Consider the following 27,943-nt stretch of genomic DNA (forward strand, 5'->3'; position numbering starts at 1 on the left):
ATAAAATCATGGTGCACTCCTAATAATAATAATAATGTTGGTATTTGTTAAGCGCTTACTATGTGCAGAGCACTGTTTTAAGCGCTGGGGTAGATACAGGGTAATCGGGTTGTCCCACGTGAGGCTCACAGTTAATCCCCATTTTACAGAGGAGGTAACTGAGGCACAGAGAAGTTAAATGACTTGCCCACAGTCACACAGCTGACAAGTGGCAGAGCTGGGAGTCAAACCCATGACCTCTGCCTCCGAAGCCAAGGCTCTTTCCACTGAGCCACACTACCTCCCTGGAATACCCTGGAAGTTCTGGTTACCACATTTTAAGAAGGACATACTAAAACTGGAGAAAATATAGAAAAAGCTAACTGAGACCACCGGGACAATGAAGACGCTTCTACTGTGTGGCCTAGGGGAAGGAGCCTGGGCCTCGGAATCAGGGAACCTGGGTTCTAATCCCGGCTCTGTCTCTTGCCTGCTGCAAGACCTTGGGAAAGTTACTTATAAGTTGCACTTATAAAGAACAATAGTAAAGTTATGGAAAGGGCAAAAACAGAATTTGAGACCGATCAAAACCTAAAAATGAGTGACAATGTTAAAGATACAAAGTTGTCAAAGTTGTGTTCGGAGTCAACCCTAAAACACGCCTGCATTTGGAAGAGTCCTTAACTGCCTGAATGGATATAATCATTTCAATTTAGTTGGTGGCAACGAGAGGAATGTGGGATCTAAAGGGGACACGTTGCAAAGAGGCAAAATAGAAAACAGCACCAGTAGCTGAATTGGTGAATCTTACTTGACCGTACTGCGGAAGAATAAGGCTGTTGCCCATCGGTCTTAATTCTTACATGGGCGAAGTCTCACCATTAGACTGTACCAGTGAGATAGCTTTAGGATTCGAAAAGATGCTTCAGAAGGTGAGATTTTTGTATCAGCGTTTGTGGGTGTGGCTGAAAAGATCAACATGCATCAGGCAATACGTTCCACATCATAACAGAGAAATCCTATTAGTCGGGATGGCTGGCAACTCTCACACGATTCCCCAAATAGTCTGTTGTCAGATGGTAGGCACAGGATGCTGGCCTGGATGAAGCCTTGGCCTAATTAGTTATGGATGTACTGTCTACGATCCCTAACTGATCCCCTTGGCCCTCTTAATTTTCCTTCTAGTAACCCATTATAGACTGCTCATCCTTTAATTTATCCAAACCCCTGTTGACCCCGCTGACATTTTCAGCCTGCACAACTTCCTGTGGTAACACATTCCATATGCTTACCACCTGCTACTTGAAGAAGTGCTTCCTTTCATTTGTTTCCAAGTTGCCACCACCCAGCTTCAAGGAGTTTCCCGTAGTCCTTTTGTGGGATTTGACGGGCAGTAATTTAGCATCCTCAACCTATAAACATGAATCTCTACTCTTTAGGTTCACTGTGGGCCAGGATCAATTCTATCAATTCTGTTTATTGTACTCTCCAAGCCCTTGATACAGTGCTGGCCACATAGCAAGTGCTCAACAAATGCAATTGATTGAATCAGGTCCTTTCTGAGGTCTCAGTATTACCATTATTATAAATAATAATAATCATCATTAAGTGCTTATGATGTGCCAAACAGTGCATTAACCACTGGCTTAGAGACAAAGTAATCAGGTCTGACATCATCCCTGTCCCACACTGGGCTCACAGCTTAAGCAGAAAGGAGAACAGAGAGGTCCTGGATCCCCATTGTACCTATGTCAAAGCTGAGGCATACAGAAGTTTAAATGACTTACCCAAAGTCACAAAGCAGGCAACGGTCAGAGCCAGAATTAGAACACAGGTCCTCTGACTCTTAGGCTCACAGCGCTTTCCACTAAGGCAACTTTGCTCCCTCCTACTTGGACTGTGCACCCCAAATGGGACAAGGACTTTGTCCAACCTAATTCACCTGCATCTAGGCCAGAGCTTAGACCAGTGTTTGACACACAGTAAGTGCTTAACAAATACCCTTAAGAAAATCTTCCTCCGCTACATTTAGGAGTATTGCAGTGTTCTGAGGTTCTTCCACAGTTGGTTTCAAATTTCTCCATTCTTAAGTGATCCAAGACAGCTAGGAATATTTTTTTTTGCGCTGTCCACTTTTGCTGTCTAATCTATTAATTCCTGAGACCATGATATGTGACTTCACTAAGAAACAAAGCATTCGCTGCAGCAAATAACTTACTTAAAGAATTAAACTATAAGGGGCCTGAATCAACAGCTCTGTTCTGCTGCTTCTGTTCCATGCTCTGAACTATAGAACTTAGAAGAATTATAAGAATGCATTTTATAGGATGTTTCATTCATTAAAGGCATCCTTTGCCCGAAGAAAGAGTCTTTGAATAACAACTATTTCACTTTCACTAGACTGCAGACTTGTACCCTTCTCTCATCATTCCATCGCATTCATTGAGTGTATACTGTGTGCAAAGCACTGTACTAAGCACTTGGAGAGCGCAATATAACAACAAACACATTCCCTGCCCACAACGAGCTCACAGTCTAGAGGGGGAGACAGACATTAATATACATAAATTACAGATATAAACAGATATATACCTATGTGATGTGGGGATGGGAGGGAGGATGAATGAAGGGAGCAAGTCCGGGCGACGCAGAAGGGAGTGGGAATAGAGGAGAGGGGCTTAGTCAGGGAAGGCGTCTTGGAGATGTGCCTTCGATAAGGCTTTGAAGTGGGGGAAAGCAATCATCTGTCTGAAATGAGGAGGGAGGGCATTCCAGGCCAGAGGTAGGGTGAGGAAGAGAGGTTGGCAGTGAGATAGATGAGTTCGAGATACAGCAAGAAGGTTAGTAATAGAGGAACCAAGGGTATGGGCTGGGTTGTAGTAGGAGAGTAGCGAGGTGAGGTAGGAGGAGGCAAGGTGATTAAATGCTTTAAAGCCAATGGTGAGGAGTTTTTGTTTGATGCGGAGGTGGATGGGTAACCACTGAGTTTCTTGAGGAGTGGGGAAACATGATGTGAACACTTTTGAAGAAAATAATCCTTTAGACTGTAAGCCCTTTGTGGGGAGGGAACATGTCTACCAACTCTGTTATATTGTACTCTCCTGAATGCTTAATACAGTGCTCTGCACGCAGAAAATATTCAGTCAATCCATGGTATTTATTGAGTACTTGCTGTGGGCAGGGCAATAAATATGATCGATTGATTTCACTAGACTTTCCTTGAATTTAAGGTTAAACTCCTCATCGGTCTATTCAAATTCCCCAAAGCATTTCTAAAGTCTAGAAAAGAATATATTTCAAATTAAAGCAAGGATCAAGAGCAAGTTGATTTGATCTGAGAAATTTGCAGGTGGTCAGGAGGCTACCAAAGTATCTGATTAATGCTATTCTCCTATATATGTGAGGAATAGATTTGGCTTCATGCACCAAGGCCTTGAGGAGCCTTTCCTGACAAAGATGTTGGAGAAGGGGAACTTGTACCTACCTACTTTTGGAAAAAGAAATAACTTTAATGTTAGAGATATTTATAACATAAAAATTGGGACATCTGGCAACCTTTGAGGACTCAAAATGGAACTGAGAAATAAGTATTCCATTGCTGAGGGACAGACATCCATTGGGAGATTATCTGCTTTCAGGGATTGGGATTGACTTTTTGCCCCCGGAGTTTGCGAAGGGCAGTTTGCTAGAACAGGAAAACACCGGAGAATAAAAACAAAGAACATTGCTTACTCTTCTCATATTACTTAGAAGGGAATGAATTCCCCCTATATCAGGAGTTACTCTCAAAACCTCTCCCACCCTCCCCAAACTAAAATGGAGGCTCACTAACATTCAAGTTGAATTGCAACATATTACATTTTTTCTGCAACCTATGGAAAGAAATGAACTTCCAGTTTCTTTAATAGAAACATTCCCAAGGTGGGAACCCACTAATAAAATTCAAGTTACAATGGACTTGAAATAGCAACAATATTGATTCAATTATACAACTCCTGGAAACTCAGTGACAGGAGAAAACATTAAGTGGAGGTCTTGGATTCAACCTCAGCAAAGTAACAATATAAAAGTAGGAATTCATATATGTGTAAACAGAATTCTTCATTATAAACAATGGGATCAACAGCAACGAGGGAACGCCAGAAGCTACAAGCTGAAAGAAAAGGTTTTATAGAAGCTCGAACTCACACTGCTACACAACTTCTACGGACAATTTCTTTTAAATGTCTGTCTGCCAAGTGATTTTTTTAGGCAGGTAATTCCTGGTTTCATTATACCGAACTCATGCTTTGGAACAATAGACCAACAAGTATTTCTTGTCTGACCAGTTTTTGAAGGAAGACTGTATAAAAGGGCAACAAGTGCTCTCTTGGGAACAGTAAATATTTAGCATTTGAAACTTTTCTAGATCCTCTTTCTAAAGAGTACCTTCTTTTTTTCGACTTTCTCCTCTGCTGAGGGCAGTCATTTCTAGGATTTTATTACCTGACACATGGAAACCGCTCCTCTATTAATACTGCTAAAATATTATCTTTATCTGGGGAAGAACTGTTGTCTGTCTCTTTCTGCTAAAGTTCAAGTAATGACAACCTTTCTTTGTGGAAATGCTGTCAGCTTTTAATTCCTGTTCAAGTTGAAATTATACCTACCTTTCTATACTTCCTAGTTTCACCAACAAAAAAAAATGAATCACTAATTTGTATGGTATTTTAGAATCACAATTGTAAGCAAGATCATTCATCATTCATTTCCCTGTAGAACACACACCCACACAAACATATATTTATATATACAGAAAAGTACTAAAAAAGTTTGATAAGAGAAATATTTTTAAATTATGCTCTCAGGGATGACTTTAGCAAAAGCCAATGCAATTTGAGTTGGCTTTAATCACCAATGAATAGAACATAAGAACATATGCTTGGAGAACATTCAGAAGTATTATAATATGATGTCTGCCCTCAGTGACATAAAATTATTATTATTAATTGCATTTATTGAGAATTTACTGTGTGCAAGGCACTGTACTAAGCACTTGGGAGAGTACAGTATAACCATCTAAAAGGAAGACAAGATGACCAGCCGCTGAAAACCACCAGTGACAGACAGACTTATATCATCTTTTTCCATTTTGAAGTCCACTTTATTCTCACATTCACTGTTGAGGTACATTTCACTTTATATAAACCCAGAATACATAGAAAAATATTTTTTAAATTTAAGCTTGTTTTCAGACTAAACAGAAAAATAGTTATCTTGTTACATTAGTAGGCCATATGAAAAACTGCATGTGGGACATATTAACAGACTAACTGAAAACAGAGTGGGCTTTTTAAAATTCAAATACCACTCATTTTCTTCTCCCAAAGAAGAGTTGAGGGCACTGATGCCTCTTTCCAAAGACATGCTTAAAATACAGCTTATAATACCAGGATTAGCAATTTTGACCTTCATCACTTGCATGTGTATAGAGAGCCCTAAAGAGCTTTTTGTTATGAAAACTAATAGTCAACCCTAGAGAAATGGAATTTTTCAACAGCTCCATCCTCCTGACCTTATTTTCCCCCTTATGTCAGAAGATTTAGAAGTATTCCATATGTTACTGACTATACACACAAAATTGAAAACAATCTTAAGTATTCAGGAATGTTGGAAGGATCCCATTTAATTTTCCTGCTTTCTTAAAATAGATGCAGACTGTTCAATTTTTCTGGGAAAATTATGACAAAGAAGTCCAAGACCATTGGTGTCATCTTAGGAAATTTTGCTTGACTAGATGAAAGCCTACCACTGCTATACAGTATTTTGAATCACTTTTTCATCCTAAGAATATAAAACACATTCTATGCAGGAGGGCACAATCTCAATGATGTTGAGGCTTGGAAGCTTTAATTCTGCTTCAAAGAGAGAAAAAAAATAATGTGTAACGGTGACTTGAATAAGTGGGTAAACTATTCCCCAACAGCAGCGCACCTCCCTCTTTCCCCAACCCCAACTGTAAAGGAGACTGATCATGACAATTCAAGAGGCCTCCCTCCCCTGCCAAACCTGCTTACCGCTCTCTCACAGAACTAGCCCTAGGAGAAAAGAGAAAACAAGCAAATGTAAAAGGTGGGGTTAACATGTCCCATGAAGAGTGGGAGCAGGTGAACATGAGTCTGAGAATCTGCTCCAGGCTTCCAGTACCCAGTGACCACCAGAACCTTAAGGAAACCCTCTGTGGGTATGGCTGGATTAGCTACAGAGCAAAGAGCTATTCAATAATAATAATTGTGGTGTTTTTAAGTGCTTACTATGTGCCAGGCACTGTACTAAGTGCTGGGATGGGTACAAGCAAATCGGGTTGGACTCAGTCCCTGTCCCACTTGGGGCTCATAGTCTCAATCCCCATTTTACAGATGAGGTAACTGAGGCACAGAGAAGTGAACTGACTTGCCCAAGGTTACCCAGCAAGGGAATTGGCAGAGCCAGGATTAGAACCCAAGCCCGGGTAAAACGGAGGGTGGGGGGGGTGGGATGGTGTTGCTAATAAATAATACTGACCGATGGACTGACTGATGAATACACCATCCAATTGCCATGCCAAAACTACCTGAAGGACTTTGTCATTCTATTCAGTTCCCCAAGAATTCATAGTAATTTCAAAACATCAATTAATCAGAAAACAATGATAGTGTGACCGTTTCAGATAATAAAAGCTCCTTCCATTATAGAAGTGTCATGACAATTTCTGCAAGGTTAGACTTATCTAGAAGTGGAAATGACCCACTGGATTATCAACTTCTAGAGGGCAGAGATGGGGTGTATTGCACTCTCCCAAGTGCTCTGGACACTGTAAGGAGTTCTTTTGTTTTTGTTTTTAATGATATTTGTAAGGCACTTACTGTCCAACACGGCTTTAAAAAAATGGGATGGGTACAAATTAATTAGGTCAGACACAATCTCTGTCCCATATGGGGCTCACAGTCTAAGTAGGCCCTATAATGGGTATCACCACCATTTCACAGTTGAGGAAAGTGAGGCACAGATAAATTATGTGACTTGCTTGAGGTCACACAGCAAGCAACTGGCAGAGCCGGGATTAGAACCCAGGTCCTTCTGACTCCCAGGCCCGGGATCTCTCCACTAGGCCATGCTGCTTCCCAGGGCAAGGTGAGGGTGAGGGGGTGGGGTGGTGTTGCTAATAAATATCACTGACTGATGGAGTGATTGATGAGCATACCATCCGATTGCCATGCCAAAAGAAGGACTGTTTGTCATTCTTCTCCCCACCTGTCAAGTTGCTTTCTTTATTGCAACAATCCTAGTTCGGTCCTGCCTGATTGAGAGACTAACATTACAAGGCTCTCAGAATAGCTCTAAAGGACAGGTGAGGAAAAGGTATTTTTTATCCTATTTCATCAGTGGGCAAGCTTACAATCAGTACAGAAGTTCAGATCAAGCATCTTGAGGCTACCCGGACCCACATGAGTAATGCTATCAATGGTCTCACATCCTACTTTTTGAACAGTTGAGCAATTTTCTCAACATCGAATAGCGAGACTGGATCATAAACAACGAGGTCCAGGAATGCAGTTAATCCTGCCCGCTTCAAGGCAATGCTCATCACTGCATAGCTTCATGGGGCAAGACATCTGAAAACAATGGAGGGCAGCAGGATACGCAAGAAGTCCTGAATGTTAAACTGAACAGAGGATGATCATAAACAAGGAAGCCAGAAACAATATTTTGGAGGAACAGTGATCCATCATGGCTGTGGACTCCTGGAAAACACTAGCAGCAGAAAGCCCAAGTCTGACTTGCAGGGATCAAAAATGAAGTAACTTTCTTAGAGCAGACATTTGTGAAGCTCGTGACATAATGAATTAAATTTACAAACAGCAACAGACACTGCAAGAACCAAATGCAGCAGAAGAGCAAAAGACGACTTTTACATGACTGAGTGGAAGGGTTGTCAATTGCACATCATTCTTAAAATTCACACCCGCACATACAGTCCAAAACGTCACTCTTAGAAACAACACAGGAGGTTAGTTTTCAGGTTCCAAGGTGATGTAACCAAAAGTTACTCTACTCTACTCTCTGAAGCATTTACACAATGCTCTGCATAGAGTTAGCACACACCTAATATCGATTGAAAGGGTGTGTTAAGGTGGCTGAAGATCAGTAGACTACTGTCTTTCCTATGTCATAAAATCACAAATGCCATAATTGAGTCTGAACATTAGTTCATCGAGCCCAGCTTTGCTTCCAACACTGATGGTTGTGCTCTAGGCTCTAGACTATGAGTTCATTATAGGCAGAGACGTATCTGCTAATTCTACTGTACTGTACTCTCCCAAGTGCTTATTACTATGCTCGGTGAAGAGTGAATGCTCAATAAATACCATTTACTGATCGACCGATTGATCTAAATGGTTAAAGATGCATCTCGGGTCCCTAATTTTTCTCCTTGAATACCCTTAACTTTCCCTTTAATACCCTTAACTTTCCCTTTAATGACCCACTTGCTCAACAATATAAATCTCTCTTCAACCTGCTCATAATTTTGACTTGAACAACCTCTTGAGACACAGACTCCACCTACAACTAAAGATTTGAAGAAGTGTTTCCTTTTGTTAGTCTCGAAGTTACTGTGCTCGTTTGAAACAATGTCCCTTCGTCCACTCCTTTCATTAATTCGTAGACTTTAATCATATCCCCATTTATCCTTCACCTATCCAGAGTAAAGAATCCTAAACTCTTCAACTTGTGCAGCAAAAATGGTCCCTGTTGTTTCACTGTAATTAATGCCAGCAGTGCTTGGCACCATTTTTGTTCCTGTTTCTGTCACAATTTTCTCAACACCTCCACTTTAAGAGTTGTATCATTTTCAGTACTGTAGAGCAGCCTGGTCTGTCTGCTGTCACAACTATGTCCGTTTCATCTGTGACTAGGATTCACTGAGTCCTTAAAATGTTTCTTCCGTATTCCCTGTTAGCAGCCTCTTGGGTATCCTGCTGTCAATAATAATAATGATGATAATGATGGCATTTAAGCACTTACTATGTGCCAAGCACTGTTCTAAGCGCTGGGGGGGATACAAAGTGATCATGCTATCCCACGTGGGTCTCATAGTCTTAATCCCCATTTTACAGATGAGGGAACTGAGGCACAGAGAAGTTAGGTGACTCGACCAAAGTCACACAGCTGACAAGTAGTGGAGCCAGCATTAGAACCCATGACCTCTGACTCCCAAGCCTGTGCTCTTTCCACTGAGTCACGCTGCTTCGCAATCAATCCCCTCACACAGCCCACCCACTGAAGGAGGAATGTGGCAAGCATTTTGATGCTGGGGTGTTGTGATCCTGTCCTAGTGCAATAAGATCTAAGTGGCACCGAAAGAATTGCTGGAGTCAAATTTGGCACCTGTAAATAATCAAAGTCACACAAGAATCTATAGGCCTTCAAATGAGTTTGAAGACAGTGCCCTGTTGGAATTACAGCATCGGTCTTCCAAGGGATAGGCTGCTTTCCTGATTTGGTTTTACTTTAGACTGTAAGCTCCCTGTGGGCAGTGAATGTGTCTGTTGATTGTACTATTGTACCCTCCCAAGCACTTAGTACAGTACTCTGCACCCAGTAAGTACTAAGTAAATAACAACTGACTGCCTGGTGCAGAGGCGACTGGACTGTGGCTCGAGAGCCCCAAGGAACTCTTTTTTCCCTTGCAGTTGGCTAGAGGAGAAATGCTAGGAATGTCAAGACGGCAGTGCTTCTGCGGGCCCGGACCAGGGAGCGGTGTGGCCCCAGCTTTAGACGCCAGGACCATTCTCAACCGGAGAAGGGCCTGCTCTCTTCCACTCAAACGCCTCAAAGCCAAACACCTGCTCGCTGTTACGGATACAGGAATCCTGCTTTAATCTGCACCATCACTGCACTTGGCATTCACCCCACCCTTTGCCCCGCCACACTTACGTACATATGGGTAATTTATTTGTATTAATGTCTGTCTCCTCTTCCAGACTATAAGCTCACTGTGGGCAGAGAGCACATCTACCAAATCTGTTGTACTGTACTCTCCCAAGTGCCTAGTTCAGTTCTCTGCACCCAGTAAGGGCTCAATAAATGCCACTAACTGACTGATTTGTGGCTCTCGGCCATATTTCATTTTTGGTTTGTGGCTCTTGAGTTCATGGGTCTTGTCCCTCCCCCGACCCATCGCTGGTACCATCATTTTTGCATACAAAAAATTATATGGTGCCTACTCATTCTACCCTTCAAAGCACTTTGGCACAAATATAAGGGTACCGAAAAAGGACTTCGAGTTCTTTGGAAGACCTGTAAAAATAGAATACCTGTAACAATTATTGTAATTTTTCAGGGGCAGATGATCCGATGATAGGTTCCCTACCTCTGTGGATCAGTCTTCTACCCATTTCCTGTGTGCATCTTTCTCTGTAAATTATTGAAAATAAATCAGGTACCTTTGGGACACACCTTCTGCTTTTAAGATCTTTAAAGTACCATTTGATAAATTACTGCTGAAGGGCAGAAAATCGTACCCTAATGGCTTGAGAGTACTTCCCTAAGATACTTTAAGTACATCCAAAATGATCTGACTCACCTGGAGCTCTGATGTGTGCATTCAAAGGGCGCTGTTTTAAATCAGTCAATATTAATTGGGTGCAGGGCCCCACTGCCATTTTTTTTCCATACTTTATTACAAAAGTTATCCCACATATCATGTTTTACTGTATTTTACCCCTCCAATAGAGTAATTTATGGAAAATTAAGTCAATGTTTAAATGATGAACTTTCTAGCCTTCCTTCATTTGATTCATATTTCAGTGACCTGAAGTATATTATATCTTCAGAGGTTGGCTGGAAATTCAGCCTGCCATTTCCCTGTACAGGAGCCCAAGTCCCCATACAAGCTGGGTATCCACCATGGCAGATCTTGAACCTCGCAACTCTTTATCTGCCAGGGTGGGAACACAAAACATCGCAAACCTGGGACAGCTCCATAAAAAGGAGGGGCACAGTACCTGCATCCCACTCTAGACTAAAACCTCGTTGTGGGCTAGGAACGTGTCTACCAATTTTGTTATCTTGTACTCCACCAAGTGCTTCTTAGTACAGCATTCTGCACACAGAAAGCACTCAATAAATATGACTGATTGACCTGCACCTCTTTGCCAGAGAATTGGGAATGAGGGGCAGAAGAGGTTAGGAATATTTCATAGGGAGGGAAAAGGAAGAGAGGTTTTTTGGGACTTGAGCTCTTGTATGGGGAAATGGTTGTGATATAGTGAGGGATGGTGGACCAAATTTTCAGATTTTAGTAAGATGTGAGTAATGTGATGCGTGATGTGTTATACGATGACTCTCGTAAACCCTTTAAGACAAAGTCATATTTTACTTCTAGTTTAGGTTCTCAAGCTTCTAGAACAGTGCTCAGTGTCAAGACTAATGATGAGGATGATGATGAACTCAGTCAATAGAAAAAGGCTTTTAATCTGGAACTGAGTTTTTCCACCCACCCCAACCCCAAAACACTTCATTCTCTTGAAGGAGCTATAGGTGGAAGTGGAACAGTAAGCCTCCCATAGTCTACTTTATCAAGAGTATCAATACAGAAATGAATTACAAAGGATCAATCTGTTTGCCAGTAAGTACATTCAGCAAGACACACCCTTGGAAGATGTTTCTTGAGACCATCGCTATTGTGATCATTTCAAGAATATTTACAACACAGCTTCCGTAGCAACAGGAAGTAGTGATATTTCAATAAGAGAAAAGCAGTACTTGCAGGCTGCTCACTTGCCTCACCCACTAGCATGCATTGTTGGATGATAAAATGAACTGACAAACCAGTTATGTGCTACTATTTGAGATTTAGAATTCTTACATGGTCTGTAATATTTAAAAAAATCTGCAACAGTTTAAAAAATATATCAAGGTACAAACAAAAGGTGTAATGGTCTGCGGCGTCGAATACTCCCACTCGAAAGTAAAGAAGGACAGGATTTAGAGATGGTACCTCAAAACAAAAGAATTCTGGGATTAAATTGCACAGGGGTGATCTGCTAGGGCCACACCTCTAGGTAATAATAATTATGGCATATATTAAGTGCCCACTCTGAGCTGAGCACTGGCTTAGATACAAGGTCATGAGACTAGACACAATTCTGGTCCCACAAGCTATTTTATCCCCATTTCACAAGTGAGAGAACTGAGTCTCAGAGAGGGTAAGTGATTTTCCCTGGGTCACATAGCAGGCAAGTGGCAGAGCTGGAATCTGAAACCAAGTCTCGTGACTTCCAGTTCCAGGGCAGGCACCAGGACTGCCGGTAGATATTTAAATTGGAGAATAGCGGATAAAACCAATAGTCTACAAATCCTAACATCTCAGGAATTTTGTCTCTCTGCTGACATTATGCCCAAGCACTCCCACCGGAGGTACTGAACAATTTGAATTCCAGTTGTATTCAAAGACATGTCACACAAGCTTTGGCAAAAATATTCACAGTCAACAACAGGAGTGGATGTATGATTATTTCAGTGGGCTCCTCTATTAAGTCCATTAATAGTACGATTATTTATGCAAATAAACGTGTTTATAATTATGTGTACACATATATCCGGGCATACACTCAAAAGAAATACCAAAAGCAGAGCTGAATGCTTCATCAAGTTAATGGCCGTCAGTCATTACCACCAAGTCAAACTACGAGCTGAGAGCCAGATGATTAGCGACATAAATACGAGAAAAGAAACTCTCCAGGTTCTCCTCTCCACGGCCTTAATGGCAACGTGAACATGGGTTTTCTGCTTTACAGCCGGCCTTTGGGATTTACCCTTTATGCACCAAGGTACAGGCCGAAGCTCCGAAGGTCCAGGGGACTGTCGCCACCAAGGTCGCCACCAAAGGCTATTAAAACATCTGCTACAACACGACTCCACTTTCAACAGATTACCAACGTGCCCTCCCATCCAAAACCGAGGCCAACCCGGGGAGGGCTCAGGATTTTCTTTCCGGCATGAGAGATTCATCATCATCATCATCCTCATCGTGTTTCAAGATTGCGGAAGGGCAGCTTATTTGGAAGCACTTTTGTCTAGGTTTCACCAGGATGACCCACTTGCTTGGAAAGAAAACGAAACCAAGTTACTGTTTTCCAGCTGGTCCCATATGTTTCCATCTCGGAGGGCCCCTCTAGACTCTAAACTCGTGGTGGGCAGGGAAGGCATCCGTTATACGGTTATATTGTCCTCTCCCCAGCCTTCGGTACGGGTCCCGGCACAAGGTAAGAGCTCGATAAACGCGACGGACCGACTGACGGCGGGCTTCCTTCCTTTGGACTCATCGTTTCATGGTTTCCAAGCAGAAGCTCAGAGCGGCCAAGTCCGTCATCAAAGGGAAGAAGCTGCATCTGTCTGGCAGGGCCAAGAGTAGGTGGGTGTGGGGGCGGCAGCCCGCAGGCCAACACCTTGCACCTGTCCGCACAGTACAGTGCCTGCCACATACTAAACGCTTACTGAACACCCCAAGTATCACGATATTCCCGCATCCCTCCCTGCCTACGGAGCTCCATCGCTGGAAGCGAGGCACATCCACGCCGATCCAACCGTGGGAGCGGAATCGCCCCCGTATGCGCTCATTTCATCTGATTTATGAGCATTTAGTGGGGGCAGACCACCGGGCTACGGACCGGACAATCGGGCTGGGAGAGGGGAGGCCCAAGCGATGGGAACCGGATCGTCGATGGTTTGGAGGCCTAATATTGCCGTGATTGGGGGGGGGGGGGGGGGGGCCTTCAGGACTCTCCGAATTTCGTCCCACTCGGTGGGCAGCGGCCCCTAAGGAAGGCCAAAGTCCGGCCGGCCTGGGGGAGCTGGGGGCGACCGGGGTCCGGTCCCCTCCTGCCCGTTAGCCCCGGGCCGGGCTCTGGTGGCCAGGGCTCGCCAAGGGGCCAGGGCCAGGCGCCGCCGACCATGCCCACAGCCGGGGCCGGGGGCGACCCCCCCGGGGGAGGAGGCGTCCGGGAACAAAGGGCAAGGGGGTCCGGTGGGTGGGTGCCCCTCTTGGCAGGCGGCTCGGATGACGCCCCCCCTCCACCTCCCCGCCCCCCGGCCGGTCCTGGCGGCGCTCACCCTGCGCGGTGCTTGTTATCCATTCGCTTCTTCTGCCTGACAGGCTGCAGGGGGATGTTATCCGTCATGTCGGCCGGCCCGGCTCCCGGGAAGGCAGCTCAGCCCGCAGCTCCTGCCGCGCTCCCCCACTGCTGAGCCTGCAGCTCCCGCAGCTGCTGCTCGGAGGAAGGAGGCTGCGGGCTCCTGCAGCTGCCCCTACTCCCGGGAAGGAGGCGGAGGCTGCAGCTCCTGCAGCTGCTGCTCGGAGGAAGGGGGCTGCAGCTCCTGCAGCTGCTGCTGCAGCTCCTGCTGCTGCTCGGAGGAAGGAGGCTCGGTCGCCCGGTTTCCCGGCTGGGCTCGGCCTCCCGTGGGGCGGGGTGGGTGGCGGGGTGGGCGGGGGTCTCCTCTCTCCCCCCGCCCCCGGCCCGCAGGTCCCGGCTCTCCTCCTCTCGTCGTGCGGCCCACGACCCGCACCCTCGCCCCTAATCCTCTCCCACCGTGCCCAGCCCAGAAACTCGGGGATCCCCCACCCCTCTTCCCCCCCCCCCACCTCTTCTCCTGCCAAGCAGCGCCCACCCACCAGTCCTTCCTTCGACCCTCCTCCCCCCACCCCCTTGCCGTATTGTACTTTCCAAGCGCTTAGGACAGTGCTCTGCGCACAGGAGGGGCTCAAGAGTGAAGGAAAAGGATGAATGTCGGCTCGGCTTCCCTGCGCAGCTTTCCTCCCTCCACCGATCGATCCATCGACAGGAGAGGGGATTCCGATTTTCCCCGCATTCAGTGCCTGCCTGCCTGCCAGCCTTCGCTGGCCCCAAGGGGCCGCACCTAATAATAATAATGATATTTGTTAAGCGCTTACTATGTGCCAAGCGCCGTTCTAAGCACTGGGGTAGTAATAATGATAATGATGGTATTTGTTAAGCGCTTACTATGTGCCAAGCGCCGTTCTAAGCACTGGGGTAGTAATAATGATAATGATAGTATTTGTTAAGCGCTCACTATGTGCCAAGCACTGCTCTGTGCGCTGGGGTAGGTACAAGGTAATCAGGAGGCCCTACGTGGGGCTCACAGTCGTCATCCCCATTTGACAGATGAGAGAACTGAGGCACAGAGGATAATCATCATCATCATGGTATTTGTAAGCGCTTACTATGTGCCAAGCACCGTTCTAAGCACTGGGGTAATAATAATGATAATGATGGTATTTGTTAAGCGCTCACTATGTACCAGGCACTACTCTAAGCGCTGGGGTAGATACAAGGTAATCAGGTGACCCCACGTGGGGCTCACAGTCTTCATCCCCATTTGACAGAGGAGGGAACTGAGGCACATAAAATTATAATTATAATCATGGTATTTGTAAGCGCTTACTACGTGCTAAGCGCTGGGGTAGATACAAGGTAAGAGGGTGGCCCCACGTGGGACTCACAGTCTTCATCCCCATTTGACAGAGGAGGGAACTGAGGCACATAACATAATAATTATAATCGTGGTATTTGTAAGCGCTTACTATGAGCTAAGCGCTGGAGTAGATACAAGGTAATCGGGTGGTCCCTCTTGGACCTCACAGTCTTCATCCCCATTTGACAGATGAGGGAACTGAGTCACAGAGAATAATAATAATGATATTTGTTAAGCTTTTACTATATGCCAGGTACCATTCTAAGCACTGGGGTAATAAGAAAAACAAAAATTATGATGGTATTTGTTAAGCACTCACTATGTGCCAAATACTGCTTTAAGCACTGGGGTAGATAGAAGGTAATCAGGTTGGCCCACATGGGGCTCACAGTCTTCATCCCCATTTGACAGATGAGGTAGCTGAGGCACAGAGAAGTTAAGTGACTTGCCCAAAATCACACAGCTGACAAGTGGCAGAGTTGGGATTAGAACCCACGACCTCTGACTCCCAAGCCCATGCTCTTCCCACTAAGCCATACTGCTTCTCAATAACAATAATCGTGGCATTTGTCAAGTGCTTATGTGCTAGGTACTGTACTAAGCACTACAGTGGATATGAGCAAATCAGGTTGGACACAGTCCCTGTCCCATGTGGGGCTCACAGTCTCAATCCCCATTTTACAGATGAGGTCACTGAGGCCCAGAGAAGTGAAGTGAATTGCCCAAGGTTGCACAGCAGACAAGCGGCCGAGCCAGGACTAAAGTCCATGACCTTTTGACTCCCAGGCCCATGCTCGATCCACTAGGCCACGCTCTATCCACTAAGCCATGCCGCTTCTTGTTAATCCAAAAATCTCATTTCAGAAACAAGTTTCCATCCACTCTTTGATGTTATCATACTAGGGTTCCTACAACATCACAAAACTGGGATTGACCTGAGTTTTACCCCTCTTCCAGCTAGAAAGGAAGAGCTGATTTCCTGACTGGGAGACAGAGTGGTGAAGGAGAGGGAGGAGGAGAGATCCCTGAAAGATGCACCGGCTGGATCCTGAAAACTGGAAAATGATATGGGGAATGGAGTAAAACTTGGGGTCCCACGGAAGCTTCTGGCTAGGAACAGTTTCTTGCCCTTCAGTGCAAACTCATATCAAACTGGGATCGGGGATTTCAGCTAAATCACCTGGGGCCACTGGGAGCCCAGGTGTCAGATCTCCAGGAGAGGATGAGTGAGGGCTTCCCAACATCACTGAGGCTGAGAATGGAGATCCTTAGGGCAACCCCGAACTGAACAGTCCCAAATTGAGTCCAAGGTTTGGGGTCCTAGAAAAATCAGCCATTTGACTCACTGCTTTTCTCTCCATGTCATCCAACAGAATATTTGAGAACGAGATCTACGGATTGCAATTTAATGGCCAAGAGGAACACGAGAAGCGAGTCTTCTCGTAGTCTTCTCAGTCTCTTTTCCCTACGATCTCCAAAATTAAGCGAGTAATCTCTAAGAATATGACACAACCTAAGGAGTTATCCTTCTATCAGAAACGGCAATTCTCAAGCATGTTAAGTCACCAAGGTTTCACTACACCTAGCTTCTACCTATCCTGTTTTGGCCTAAAGATGTTAAAACGTAGCAGATAACCGAAGAAGTTAATTCTGCAGTTAAATGCTCTGCCGCTCTTGTTCCGTGTAGACTGAGTCCCCTCTGTGTGGAATTGACTCTCAAATTTTGTATTTCCTAAATTATTTAAGCAGAGTACCTAGTGGGAAGAGAACGGACCCAGGAGTCACAGGTTGTGGGTCCCAATTCGGCTCCTCCACTTGTCTACTGTTGGACTTTGGATGAGTCACTTAACTGCTGGGCCTCGATTTCCTCATCTGTAAAATGGACTTTTTGCAAATGGTGTAGTGCACATTTTAGAGAAACAACATGGCATAGTGGGTAGAGCATGGGCCCGGGAGTCAGAGGGTCATGGGTTCTAATGCCGACTCCGCCGCTTGTCTGCTGCGTGACCTTGGGCGACACACTTTTCTGGGCCTCGCTTACTTCATCTGTAAAATGGGGATTGAAACTTTGAGCCCCACATAGGACAGGGACTGTCTCCAACCCGATTTGTTTGCATCCACCCCAGTGTTTAGTGGAGTACCAAGCACATAGTAAGTGCTTAAAACCATAATTATTTAAATCCTACTCTCTTCTGCTTAAACTGTGAACCCCCATGTGGGGCAAGGGAATGTGTCCAATCCAGTTACCTTGTATCTACCCCAGCTCTTAATGCTGTGAGTACTTGGTAAATAATGAGCTATTAACAAGTATGGTAATTATTGACAGTAGTGATAGCATCCCAAGGATGCCTTCATACCAGAGCTGAACTATGCTTGGAAACCAATTCGTCTTCTTAACACATGCCCTTATCTGAAGTAAACTGTACTTCTTTTGAGGGGCAGGTCATATCTTGCACTGCTTGAATCAAATTATGAGGCCCTGTGGATCATGTTAAAGTTACATTAAAATATAATATGATAAAATTCATTATCTACTACTAATAAGCTAAATCATTTTGCTTCCTAGGTTCCACTGTGACCTCTGGTGTGTTGTGACAGATAACTCAAATCAACCCAACCACTTCTGGGCTTTAGCTTTTAGGCTAGATTTGCAATCCAGGCAGAGAAAACATCTGTGGGTTTTTGTGGTGGTGGTGGTGTTTGGGTTAGTGTAAAGTCGAGTATACTAGTCATAATGCCTGTTGATGTTTGTCATTATCAACACTGCATTTTGTTTTTTGTTTGCGTTGGTATGAAGTTGTGTACACTAGTCATAATGACTGTTGATATTTGTCAATATCAGTGCTCCAGTAGCTGCCAGACTACATTGCGCTTTGGGAGAAATTCTCTGGGTCAGGTTACACTGCTTTCAACCCATATGTTGAGAGGTTAGAACCTCGCCAACTCCCCAGGGCCATCAATTGGCCGGGTCGTGTCACCAGCCTGGGTCACTCATTGAATAACTGAGATCCATCTCTAGACAAGGGTGTCCCTCGTTTCATTGGAACTTAGGACAGAGAGGATCTCTGGGGCCAATTCAGCTCTCCCCGGGTATCCTCCAAATGTAGGAAGATGGGTCCGACACAAGTAGAAAGGTTTCCCAGTGGCTGATTTGCTCTCATCTACCAGGGAACTATCCCCTCAAAACAGTTGTATACTATTTCAGCAGGTCATTATACACCCGTTGAAAGGAAGTGAAATTTGCATAGCCATGTTGGAAGGCTGTTTCTAGCAGTCAAATAAAGCTCTCATCATCAAAGGCTGCGTCTTGGTCTTTTAGAGCAAGAAACTACGTATTGCAGCAGGCACCTGGAGTTTAGGTCTGATCTGAGCCTCCATAATACTACCTGTATAAAACCCAGGAGCTGAACATAGTGGGCTTCATAGGTGGGAGGACGAAGACTCCTTGTGGGATTCCAATTTTCATTAGGTGGATAACTTGGATATTATTTTGAATATAAGGACTATTGAACCTGGGCTCATTCAAAACTTTTATTGAAATCCACTACTAGATGAAGAGAAAACTGGGGATTGGATGCCAAGAAGTGACCTCTTTGGTCAAGAGAAAATTGGCTATGGCTATAAGTAATGCCACAGTGTTATCTAGGTCACACTTCTTGAAGATTAGGTTCATAAGCAGAGTTCTAACCAGGCAGGACCTTCTGGCTGTACTGGTCTGTTTTGAGTTTGAATCATTAGTTTAATCAGTCAGTGGTATTTTAGTGCTTACCAAAACAGTAAGCACAAGCCCATCAATGGGCAGGGACTGTCTCTATCTGTTGCTGATTTGTACATTCCAAGCGCTTAGTACGGTGCTCTGCACATAGTAATCGCTCAATAAATACTATTGAATGAATGAATGAAAGAACCATGTGTCAAAGCCATGATCTCCACTGTGGGTGTATCGGTGTCTACAAGCCTAATTGGGTGAGACAGGCAGATGTCAATCATTTAGGTATAGCAGGAGCAAGAACAAGGATGAAGTGGTTAGTAGTATCAGTTACATTGGGATGAAGTGAACAAATGAATAATTGAATATGTATATGCGTTAACGCTGAAGATGGCAAGAGCATGGGCTTGGGAGTCAGAGGACGTGGGTTCTAATCCCAGCTCCGCCACTGGCCAGCTAGGTGACCTGGGCAAGTCACTTCACTTCTCTGTTCCTCATTTACCTCATCTGTAAAATGGAGATTAAGACTGAGAGTCCTATTTGGGACAGGGACTTTGTCCAACCTGGTTAGCTTATATCTACCCCAGTGCTTAGAACAGTGCATGGCACAAAGTAAGCACTTAAATACTATCATTATTATTACTATTAATAATAATGATATTCAGAGCCAACTCTTATCAGCCCCAAATCCATAAATTTCACTTCCCTTCTCAATCATTCTCTCCCCCTTCAAAGCAGAGCAGTTACAATAAACAGGTCTTCGCATCCAACCTTCTGAACTCTAGGTCTGTATCTGGTACCTATCTAGTCTCCATTCCACATTTCCTGAGATGATCTATTGATATTCATCAGGAACCCAGATTTATCGTATGTGGTCCAATCTAACTGTTTAAATGCACAGGGCACCCCTTGTTGAAAATATATCTTCTAGACTGTAAGCGGTCTGTGGTCAGGTAACGTCTTCCAGCTCTATTGTACTCTCCTAAGCACCTAGTAGAGTGCTCTGCATAGAGTAAGCGCTCAGTTGATACAACTGCTCGATTGCCCCAATATATCAACAATTCAACTCGGGCCAATTCTAAGCTAGTGAAAGGATCTGAAGAATCAAAGTAATTATCTCCTATTGCTGGTTAAAAACACTTTGCTGGAATTTTCCAGTTTCTTGTGACTGCTTTTTTTTCTACCCAGATAATCACCTCAATTCCCCGCTTCATTCTACTCATTTAGGCCGGGCATCATGACCTCTCTGATTGAATCACCTCATTGGTCACCCTGAGCACTCATCCATATCGCTATGCATTTATTTGCTTACTTTTATTTTTTTGCATTTTTACCTCCTCCTCTGTTGCTGCCTCCACCGGGACAGAACTTCTGGTCTTTTGCTGAAAATTTCTGGGATGGTCAGAATTGCTTCAGAGTTGCTGCAATGAGACCCTTTTGAAATCAGCACTGCCTGCTTGAGCCACCGTTGCAGATCCGGGATCAGACGTATCCTCTCCAACCAGGGCCCCAGAGCCGTGGCAGATGATGCAACCTTGACGGGCCTGGCTTCAGTTTTTTGGCTGCCTGAAGCCGTGAAGATTTTCTGCTTCCCCCATGAGACCCATCAGATCACACTGAGCACACGGGGTGACATGTGACATCCTGGTTATTTCGTCCCTGTCCTTTACACCACAAACCAACTCCTGGTCCCATGAAATACCCTCTCCCACCCGGCTACCAGCAGCCTCTGAGGTGGGCTTTCAGGCTTCCCTCATAGGATAGGAAAGCAGCATGGCGTAGTGGATGGAGCACAGGCCTGGGAATCAGAAGGGCCTGAGCTCTAGTCCCAGCTCTGCCACTAGTCTGCTGTGTGATCTTGGGCAAGTCGCTTCATTTCTCTGGGCCTCAATTACCTCATCTGGAAAATGGGGATTGAGATTGTGTCCAGCCCCAATTGCTTATATCCACACCAGTGCCTAATACAGAGCCTGGCACATAGTAAATGCTTAACAAATACCATAATTATTATTATCATTATTATCATAGCTATTCTGAGAATCACAAGAAGGAGCGTTTTCAAGGCCAGAGCCGCTAAACTAGAAAGTTAGTTATCTGAACTAATTTGGACTGACTTGTTAAAATAATCGAAATCGTGTAAAAGTCTCTTGAGAAACAGTGTGGCTTAAAGGAAAGAGCACGGGCCTGGAAATCAGAAGAGCTGGGTTCTAATCCCAGTTCTGATATTTGTCTGCTGAGTGACCTTAGGCAAGTCACTCAACTTCTCTGTGCCTCAGTTTCAACTGTAAAATGGGGATTCACTCCCTGTCCTCCCTCTGACGTAGACTGTGACCCCCATATGGAACAGGGAGTGCTTCTGACTTGATTAGCTTATATCTATGGAGTGCTTCTGACTTGATTAGCTTGTATCTACCCTAGCATTTAGAACAGTGCTTGACACAGAGTAAACACTTTACAAATTCCATTATTATTATTATTATTAGTCCAAAATTTTGGGGTGAAGTTTGGGTTTTTTTTGCAGGGGCGGGTGGGGAGGGAAGGTTGATGCTTTTAACTCATCTCAGTTTGGATAACTAGTTAGATAGAAGATGTTTGGGTAATTGACTTTCCACTGTAAGGAAGGAAAGCATACAAGTGGAACAGCCATTTTCTAAAAGCTAACTAAAAAGATCCGAAAGAGCTAACTCACGTCCCGAAATCCCTAATTTGCGCTGGGAAATACTTTACTTGAGTGATGCAAATGAATGATGGTTCCTAACCCAAGTAATGCTGCTTCTAAACGTGGAGGAACATTTCAATTTAGGGATTGTGAGGGAGAAGGTAGTAATATGAACTGGGGAAGGGTAAACTCTAGAATTTGGTTTAATTGAATAAAGTAAATATACATATACACACTCACAAATAGCAGAATTAGCTTCAGTCATCTTACAGAGTTGTCTGCACACTAATATGCCTCTTTCTCAATCTCTCTTTTACTTTTCTGAGGAAGGACATCCTTGCCAAAGTGGCTTTATGACCCCATTTTTGAAGGGCATGCTGCAACTCCGAACTGCCCTGAGGCACAGCAGAACTATGACTGCTAAATATCTCAAAACACCACATCTCACAATTCCACCGAAAAAGAAAGATGGGGTTGAGATGTTTTTACTCTCCTCTTATAATTCACTTTTAAATATCCACGGGAGAGCCAGCAAAAAATAATTTTACAACCCTGCCAATCTGATAGCAAATAAATATCCCACGGCACTCTTGATCGGCTCTGTCTGTTATTATCAGTCTTTCTCAATACTGTACATTCCAAGGGATAAAGATCATTCAGTGATAGACTGTATTCAAAGAGGAATCACAGAGCTTATTCAAAATGTTCTTGTCACAAGAAGAAAAACAAGAAAACCTCGTAAATTAAATACCGCTCAAGAGAAAATAAAGAATTGATCTTCTGGTTCTGTTAGCATTTCCTTGGGGGTCGTTACTATGCTTGCCCCTCTGGATACACTGGAGGAATTACAGTGAACAGTCCTTTGACAACCGAGTTAAGAGTGATAGCTTTAAACAGCTCACTAAAGGTGAAACAAGGGTCAAAGAGAGCATTTTTTGTAACCAGTATATTTGATAAATCGAGAAAGTCAATGAAATCAATGAATAAATGGTATTTATTAAGTATCTACTGAGGGTGAAGCACTACTCTAAGCACCTGGGGTGACAGAATCGAGGCACACGTTTTCAGTCCTTCAAGAACAGATGATGTAAAAGAGAGGCAAACCGATGAAAAGTATTTACAAACAGTGGGAGCAGGAGGAATAACAAAGAAAAAGCAGAGCATAGTATGAATTAATGAAGGCAGAGCTGAATAAATAATGAAATATTTAACATAAATGCTGAGGACAGGAACAAAATACCAAAAATGCTAAGGACAGCTGATGGGTTGACACAATTTGGGTGTCATGAGTTATTAACCAGGGAAAGCTTCCTGGTGGAGGTGGGCTCTCAGGAGCATTTTGAAGATGTGGAGAGCTGTGGTCTGACATATTTGGGTGGGGAGAAGTTCAGGGCTGAAGGAATGGCATAAGGCAGAGTCAGAGACAGGGAGAATAGAGGAGTAGGTTATATTAAGGTGGTGATCTTGGGAGGAAAGAGGGTGAGCTAGGAGAAGGGATAACAGAACCAAGCAAAAACTGGCAGTTTATTGATAATTGTTCTCTTATTGGTTCAAAGAGCTGTACTTTTCCCAAGGAATAGGAACAACACCCAAATGCTAGCATTTCAGGGACAGTTATGAGTCTGATATTGGCTCCTCATCCTCTACATTCTCAGTGGGGATTACTCTGGGCAGAACACTGAATTAAGGAATTGAGAAAAGACATAGTTCCTGCCCTGCCCTTGAAAAATGTGTAATCTAATAGGAGGCTAAAATGGTCAATTATTCAACAGGTCAAAGGTAAAAACAGAAATAGAAGTAACAAAAACAAAACAACTAAATACGTGATTGTACATTTGAGTGTAGATTAATAGGATGATATAACCAGGAAGATGATTAATTTGAAACTTCTTCCGAGGGTTTTGTGATTGGAGAAAGAGAGTGGAAAGACAAGAGATGGGGAAAAAAACTGGTCTTGTCTTATGCTGTCAAGTCATCTCTGACTCATAGCGACACCACGGTAGGCAATCTTAAAGTCAGTGGTTAGAATTTTGTTTCCTGTGAGAAGAAATGGGGTATCTTTGGAGATTTTTGAGGACATAAAAGATATATGTCTAAAAGATATATGTCGATATCCATGGTTTAAGAAGGTCAGTGGTTAGAAATTTTGTTTTCTGTGAGAAGAAATGGGGTATCTTTGGAGATTTTTGAGGACATATAAGATATATGTCCATATCCATGGTTTAAGAAGAAGCTTAGGTTTGAAACTTATATGAAGCTTGAATAGATGACAGGAGAAGCTTGAGCCAGAGTGACTAGTAAGAAGTAGTAATCTAGCCAAGAGGTGATGAGATTTTAAATCTAGATGGTAGCTAAGGGTGAAGAGGAAAGGGCAGATCCATGAAATATTAGAGGAAGAATTAGTGGGATTTTAACAAAGCTATTTATGTGGGGGAATGAAATCTAGAAAGGAGTCAAAATCAGAGTTGTGTGAGGTTCTGAGAAAGAAAGAGAAGTAGTGATGTTGCTGAATTTGATGGGAAAGTAAAAAGGAGGAAAAGCTTTAGGTTGGAAGATGAGGACCTCAGAAGCTCAATAGAATCACAAACTCAGCATTCTAATCACAGTTTTTGAATCCCAGACTCAGCAGTCAAAAACACAACAGAAGAATGTTTTCACAGTGAGCGTATTGTCAGTTTTGCTATTTATTAGGAAAACAATGGGTAGGTTAATTAGCAATGGTACAGAATATTTCTATATTTCTCTTAAAGGCTCAATGCAGCAAAATCTTAGGTGATGTTGCTATGCAACGTCTATGAAGCAACAGCAGCCCCTGGACCAGCCTGACAAATAGAAATCAGGAATGGGGACCAGAGGCTTTAGACAGATTGCAAAGCAAAGGATGTGTTTTACCTGGACTCAGAGAAAAGAATTTGTCGTTTATGAATCAATCATTTTAACCACACCTGCACTCATGGGTACAATCTCAACATCAGAAGAGTGATCTTCAAACCCGAAGGTCAGTCTTATACACCAAATTCTCATTGATTCAGACCCCACTGTTATGGAATTTGGGAACAGAACTTAACCTTTATGATTCCCTTTATTTGCTGTTCTAGGGAGGTATGCTACAAACTAAAGAAGGAAGTGTTTAAGGTACAAAGCCCCAGTTAAGCTCCAAGAAATGAACAGAGGCAGCAGGGACTCATCGATCAATTAAGCAATCAGTGGTATTTATTGTGCTTTTACTATGTGCAGAGCACTTTTCTAAGCACCTGGGAGAGTACGGTATTCTACAGTTGTTAGACACGATCCCTGCCTTTAAGAAGCTTACAGACTAGTGGGGTCTGAAGGTATTCAGACCCATAGAGACCCAGAGAAACAATCTAAAGGGTCAACCCAACTATTCAGGTCCATTGATGAAACTTGTGCCCCCTGTGCTGTAGCAAAAATTGCATTATTCATTCATTCATTCATTGAATAGTATTTATTGAGCGCTTACTATGTGCAGAGCACTATACTAAGCGCTTGGAATGAACAAGTCGGCAACTGATAGAGACAGTCCCTGCAGTTTGACGGGCTTACAGTCTAATCAGGGGATTACAAAAAGCACTGTGACAATTCAACTTCTTTACTAATTTGACTGGTCTTCTTCCCCATCAATTTGTTCCAAAGTAATAGAGTTTTATTGCACATTCTCTTCACATGTCAGAATTAGTAGCAGTAGAAATCGAAGCATTTACTGAGCACTTACTGTTTGCAGAAAAATTCTTGGATCATACCAAGTGCACGTAGTTCTGCAAAATGGAACTCATGACATCATCACATTATGCCTGATTTAACACAAATGACGACGCACGTTTCCTTGTCTGATGTGGAGGAGGACCACAGGTGTCCACCCTAGCTAAGGTTGAAACAGATGAGTGGCTCATCAGTCCTTCTTATGAGACTTAGGGGTAAGAGAGAGAGAGAGAAGCTAACAATAGTTACCTCTACCTCAATGCCTAGAGATGTCCTGAAAAGTAATAGAAGCAGTGTCCTCTTTCTCCTGCTCTTCCTGTTACCATCTTGGCTTCACATCTGGTCCCTTTCAGGCTCCAAGTGATAGGATGGGTGCCTAATTTCAAGATTACTGACAAAGAAGTCAGACTGTGAGCCCCATATGGAACAGAGACTGAATCCGATCTAATTATCTTATATCTAGCCCTGCACTTAGTACAGGGTTTGACACATAGTAAGGGCTTAACAAATACCACAAATATTATTATTACTATTATCATCATCAACATCATCATCATTATTATAAGTTAATGCCCATGTCAGTGGGGGTCAGAAATGAGAGGGATGGGAGAGAGGAGAATTTTTAGGATTAGCAGGGAGAAGTGAATTAAATTCAAATCTTCCTATTCACAGGCTCAGGGAAGTAAATAGCTGGAAGTCACTTTCTGAAGCTGGGTTATCTAGTTCAATTTAATCAATCGATAAATCAATGAATGGTATTCCTTGAGCATTTTCTATGTGCAGAGCACTGTTCAAAATGCTAGGAAATGTACAATACAACAGAATTAGCTGACAATTCCCTGCCCCAAATGAGTTTACAGTCTTGAGCTTTCAGGTAACTAGCATCATTTGGGGCACTGAAGCAGAAATTAAATAAACGCAGTCCAGCTTCACTAGTTTGGACTAAAGCAAGCGGAGGAGGGATAGAGTTTGAATTAGGAAAAGTCAGAATTACAGAGGTATTTTTAAAAATTCAATGTAGATTCATTTCAGTTCTTTGAATGTGTGTCCCTTTGTGGGTTTGTAGGTCTCTAGTGGCCCATCTCAAAGATTTTTGTATGGGCTCTGCATCTCTCTCACTACCTCTCCTATGGTTACCGCTTATTGTCTTGTCTTATGCTGTCGAGTCGTCTCCGACCCATATCGACTCCATGGACACGTGTCTCCCAGAATGTCTCACCTCCATCTGCAATGATTCTGGTCATGTAGCCGTAGAGTTTTCTTGGTAAAAATATGGAAGTGGTTTACCATTGCCTACTTGCACACGGTAAACTGGAGTCTCCCCCCTCGACTGTCTCCCATGCCACTGCTGCCCAGCACAGATGAGTTTTGACTTGTAATAGATTGCCTTCCACTCACTAGCCACTGCCTACGCAAGGAATGGAATGGATAGGCCTCTGCCTGATTCTCCCTCCCATAACCGAGACTAGTAGAGGATTGGAAACATTCCAGGTGCGATCCTGAGAGCGGTTCCCACTGTTACAATACTAAATATTATGTATTATAAATGACTTATTTATTCATTTTAATATCTGTCTCCCCTTCTAGACTGTAAGCTCATTATGGCAGAGAATTTGTCTGCTAATTCTGTTATATTGTACTCCCCCAAGTGCACATAGTTACCGTTTTTTATGTGCTTTGCACATAGTTGGCACTCAATAAATAGGATTGATTGATTGTGTGATTGATTCACACTACCTCTCTATTCATCTACATTGCAGGAAGCTCATAGATCAAACTGAAGCACTGTTAATCACAATATAGGACAAAATTTTCCTTCTTTAGATTTAAAAGAATCTAAATCTTTAGGCATCAATAAGAAGGTAAAGAGAGAAAGGCTAGGATCAATATTCTTTCCAAATGATTACAAATTCTAGATTGGAGCCACCTGAATTATCCTTTTTTTTTCCTGGAGTTTCCTGAAGGCCTGAAAGAGTAGACATGGTTTCCAAAGTGGCCAAACTTCTCTAAAGGAATCACAACATACATACACACTCGCACGCACACACAAACACCCACACATACACACTCTTGTGCATACACCCACACAAAGAATCTGAAACAATAATTGGAATGATTTTTGCCTCTCACATTTTCATACCTTTGTGTTCTTTCCATGTAATGTTGAGAGTAGTAACTAAGCATAAGCTTTCTTTGGGGCATAAGTTATAAAATGACAGTTTCATACAAAAGTAGCTTCGGTTCATGGCTATACATTACAGGCAAGACAAAACGTTTTATATACAATCAGTCAGAGTGATTTGAGATGGCATTTCTATTTTACTCTAACTCCCCTGGAAAACAGGACAGATGGGAGCTGA

General features: G+C 43.4%; 1 protein-coding gene across 1 annotated transcript in view; it reads right to left on the reverse strand.

Moving 5' to 3' along the window:
• Window positions 1-14,273, reverse strand: part of ATP9A (ATPase phospholipid transporting 9A (putative)) — a 118,249-nt gene extending 103,976 nt beyond the window's left edge. Inside the window, exon 1 of the mRNA XM_029070406.1 lies at window positions 14,116-14,273. Within this exon, the coding sequence (XP_028926239.1) occupies window positions 14,116-14,183 (68 nt within the window). The 5' untranslated portion in view covers window positions 14,184-14,273. The remainder of the gene's footprint in view (window positions 1-14,115) is intronic.
• Window positions 14,274-27,943: the final 13,670 nt, after the last annotated feature.

The sequence above is a fragment of the Ornithorhynchus anatinus genome, chromosome 8 (genome assembly GCF_004115215.2).
Source record: "Ornithorhynchus anatinus isolate Pmale09 chromosome 8, mOrnAna1.pri.v4, whole genome shotgun sequence".
Lineage (NCBI taxonomy): Eukaryota > Metazoa > Chordata > Mammalia > Monotremata > Ornithorhynchidae > Ornithorhynchus > Ornithorhynchus anatinus.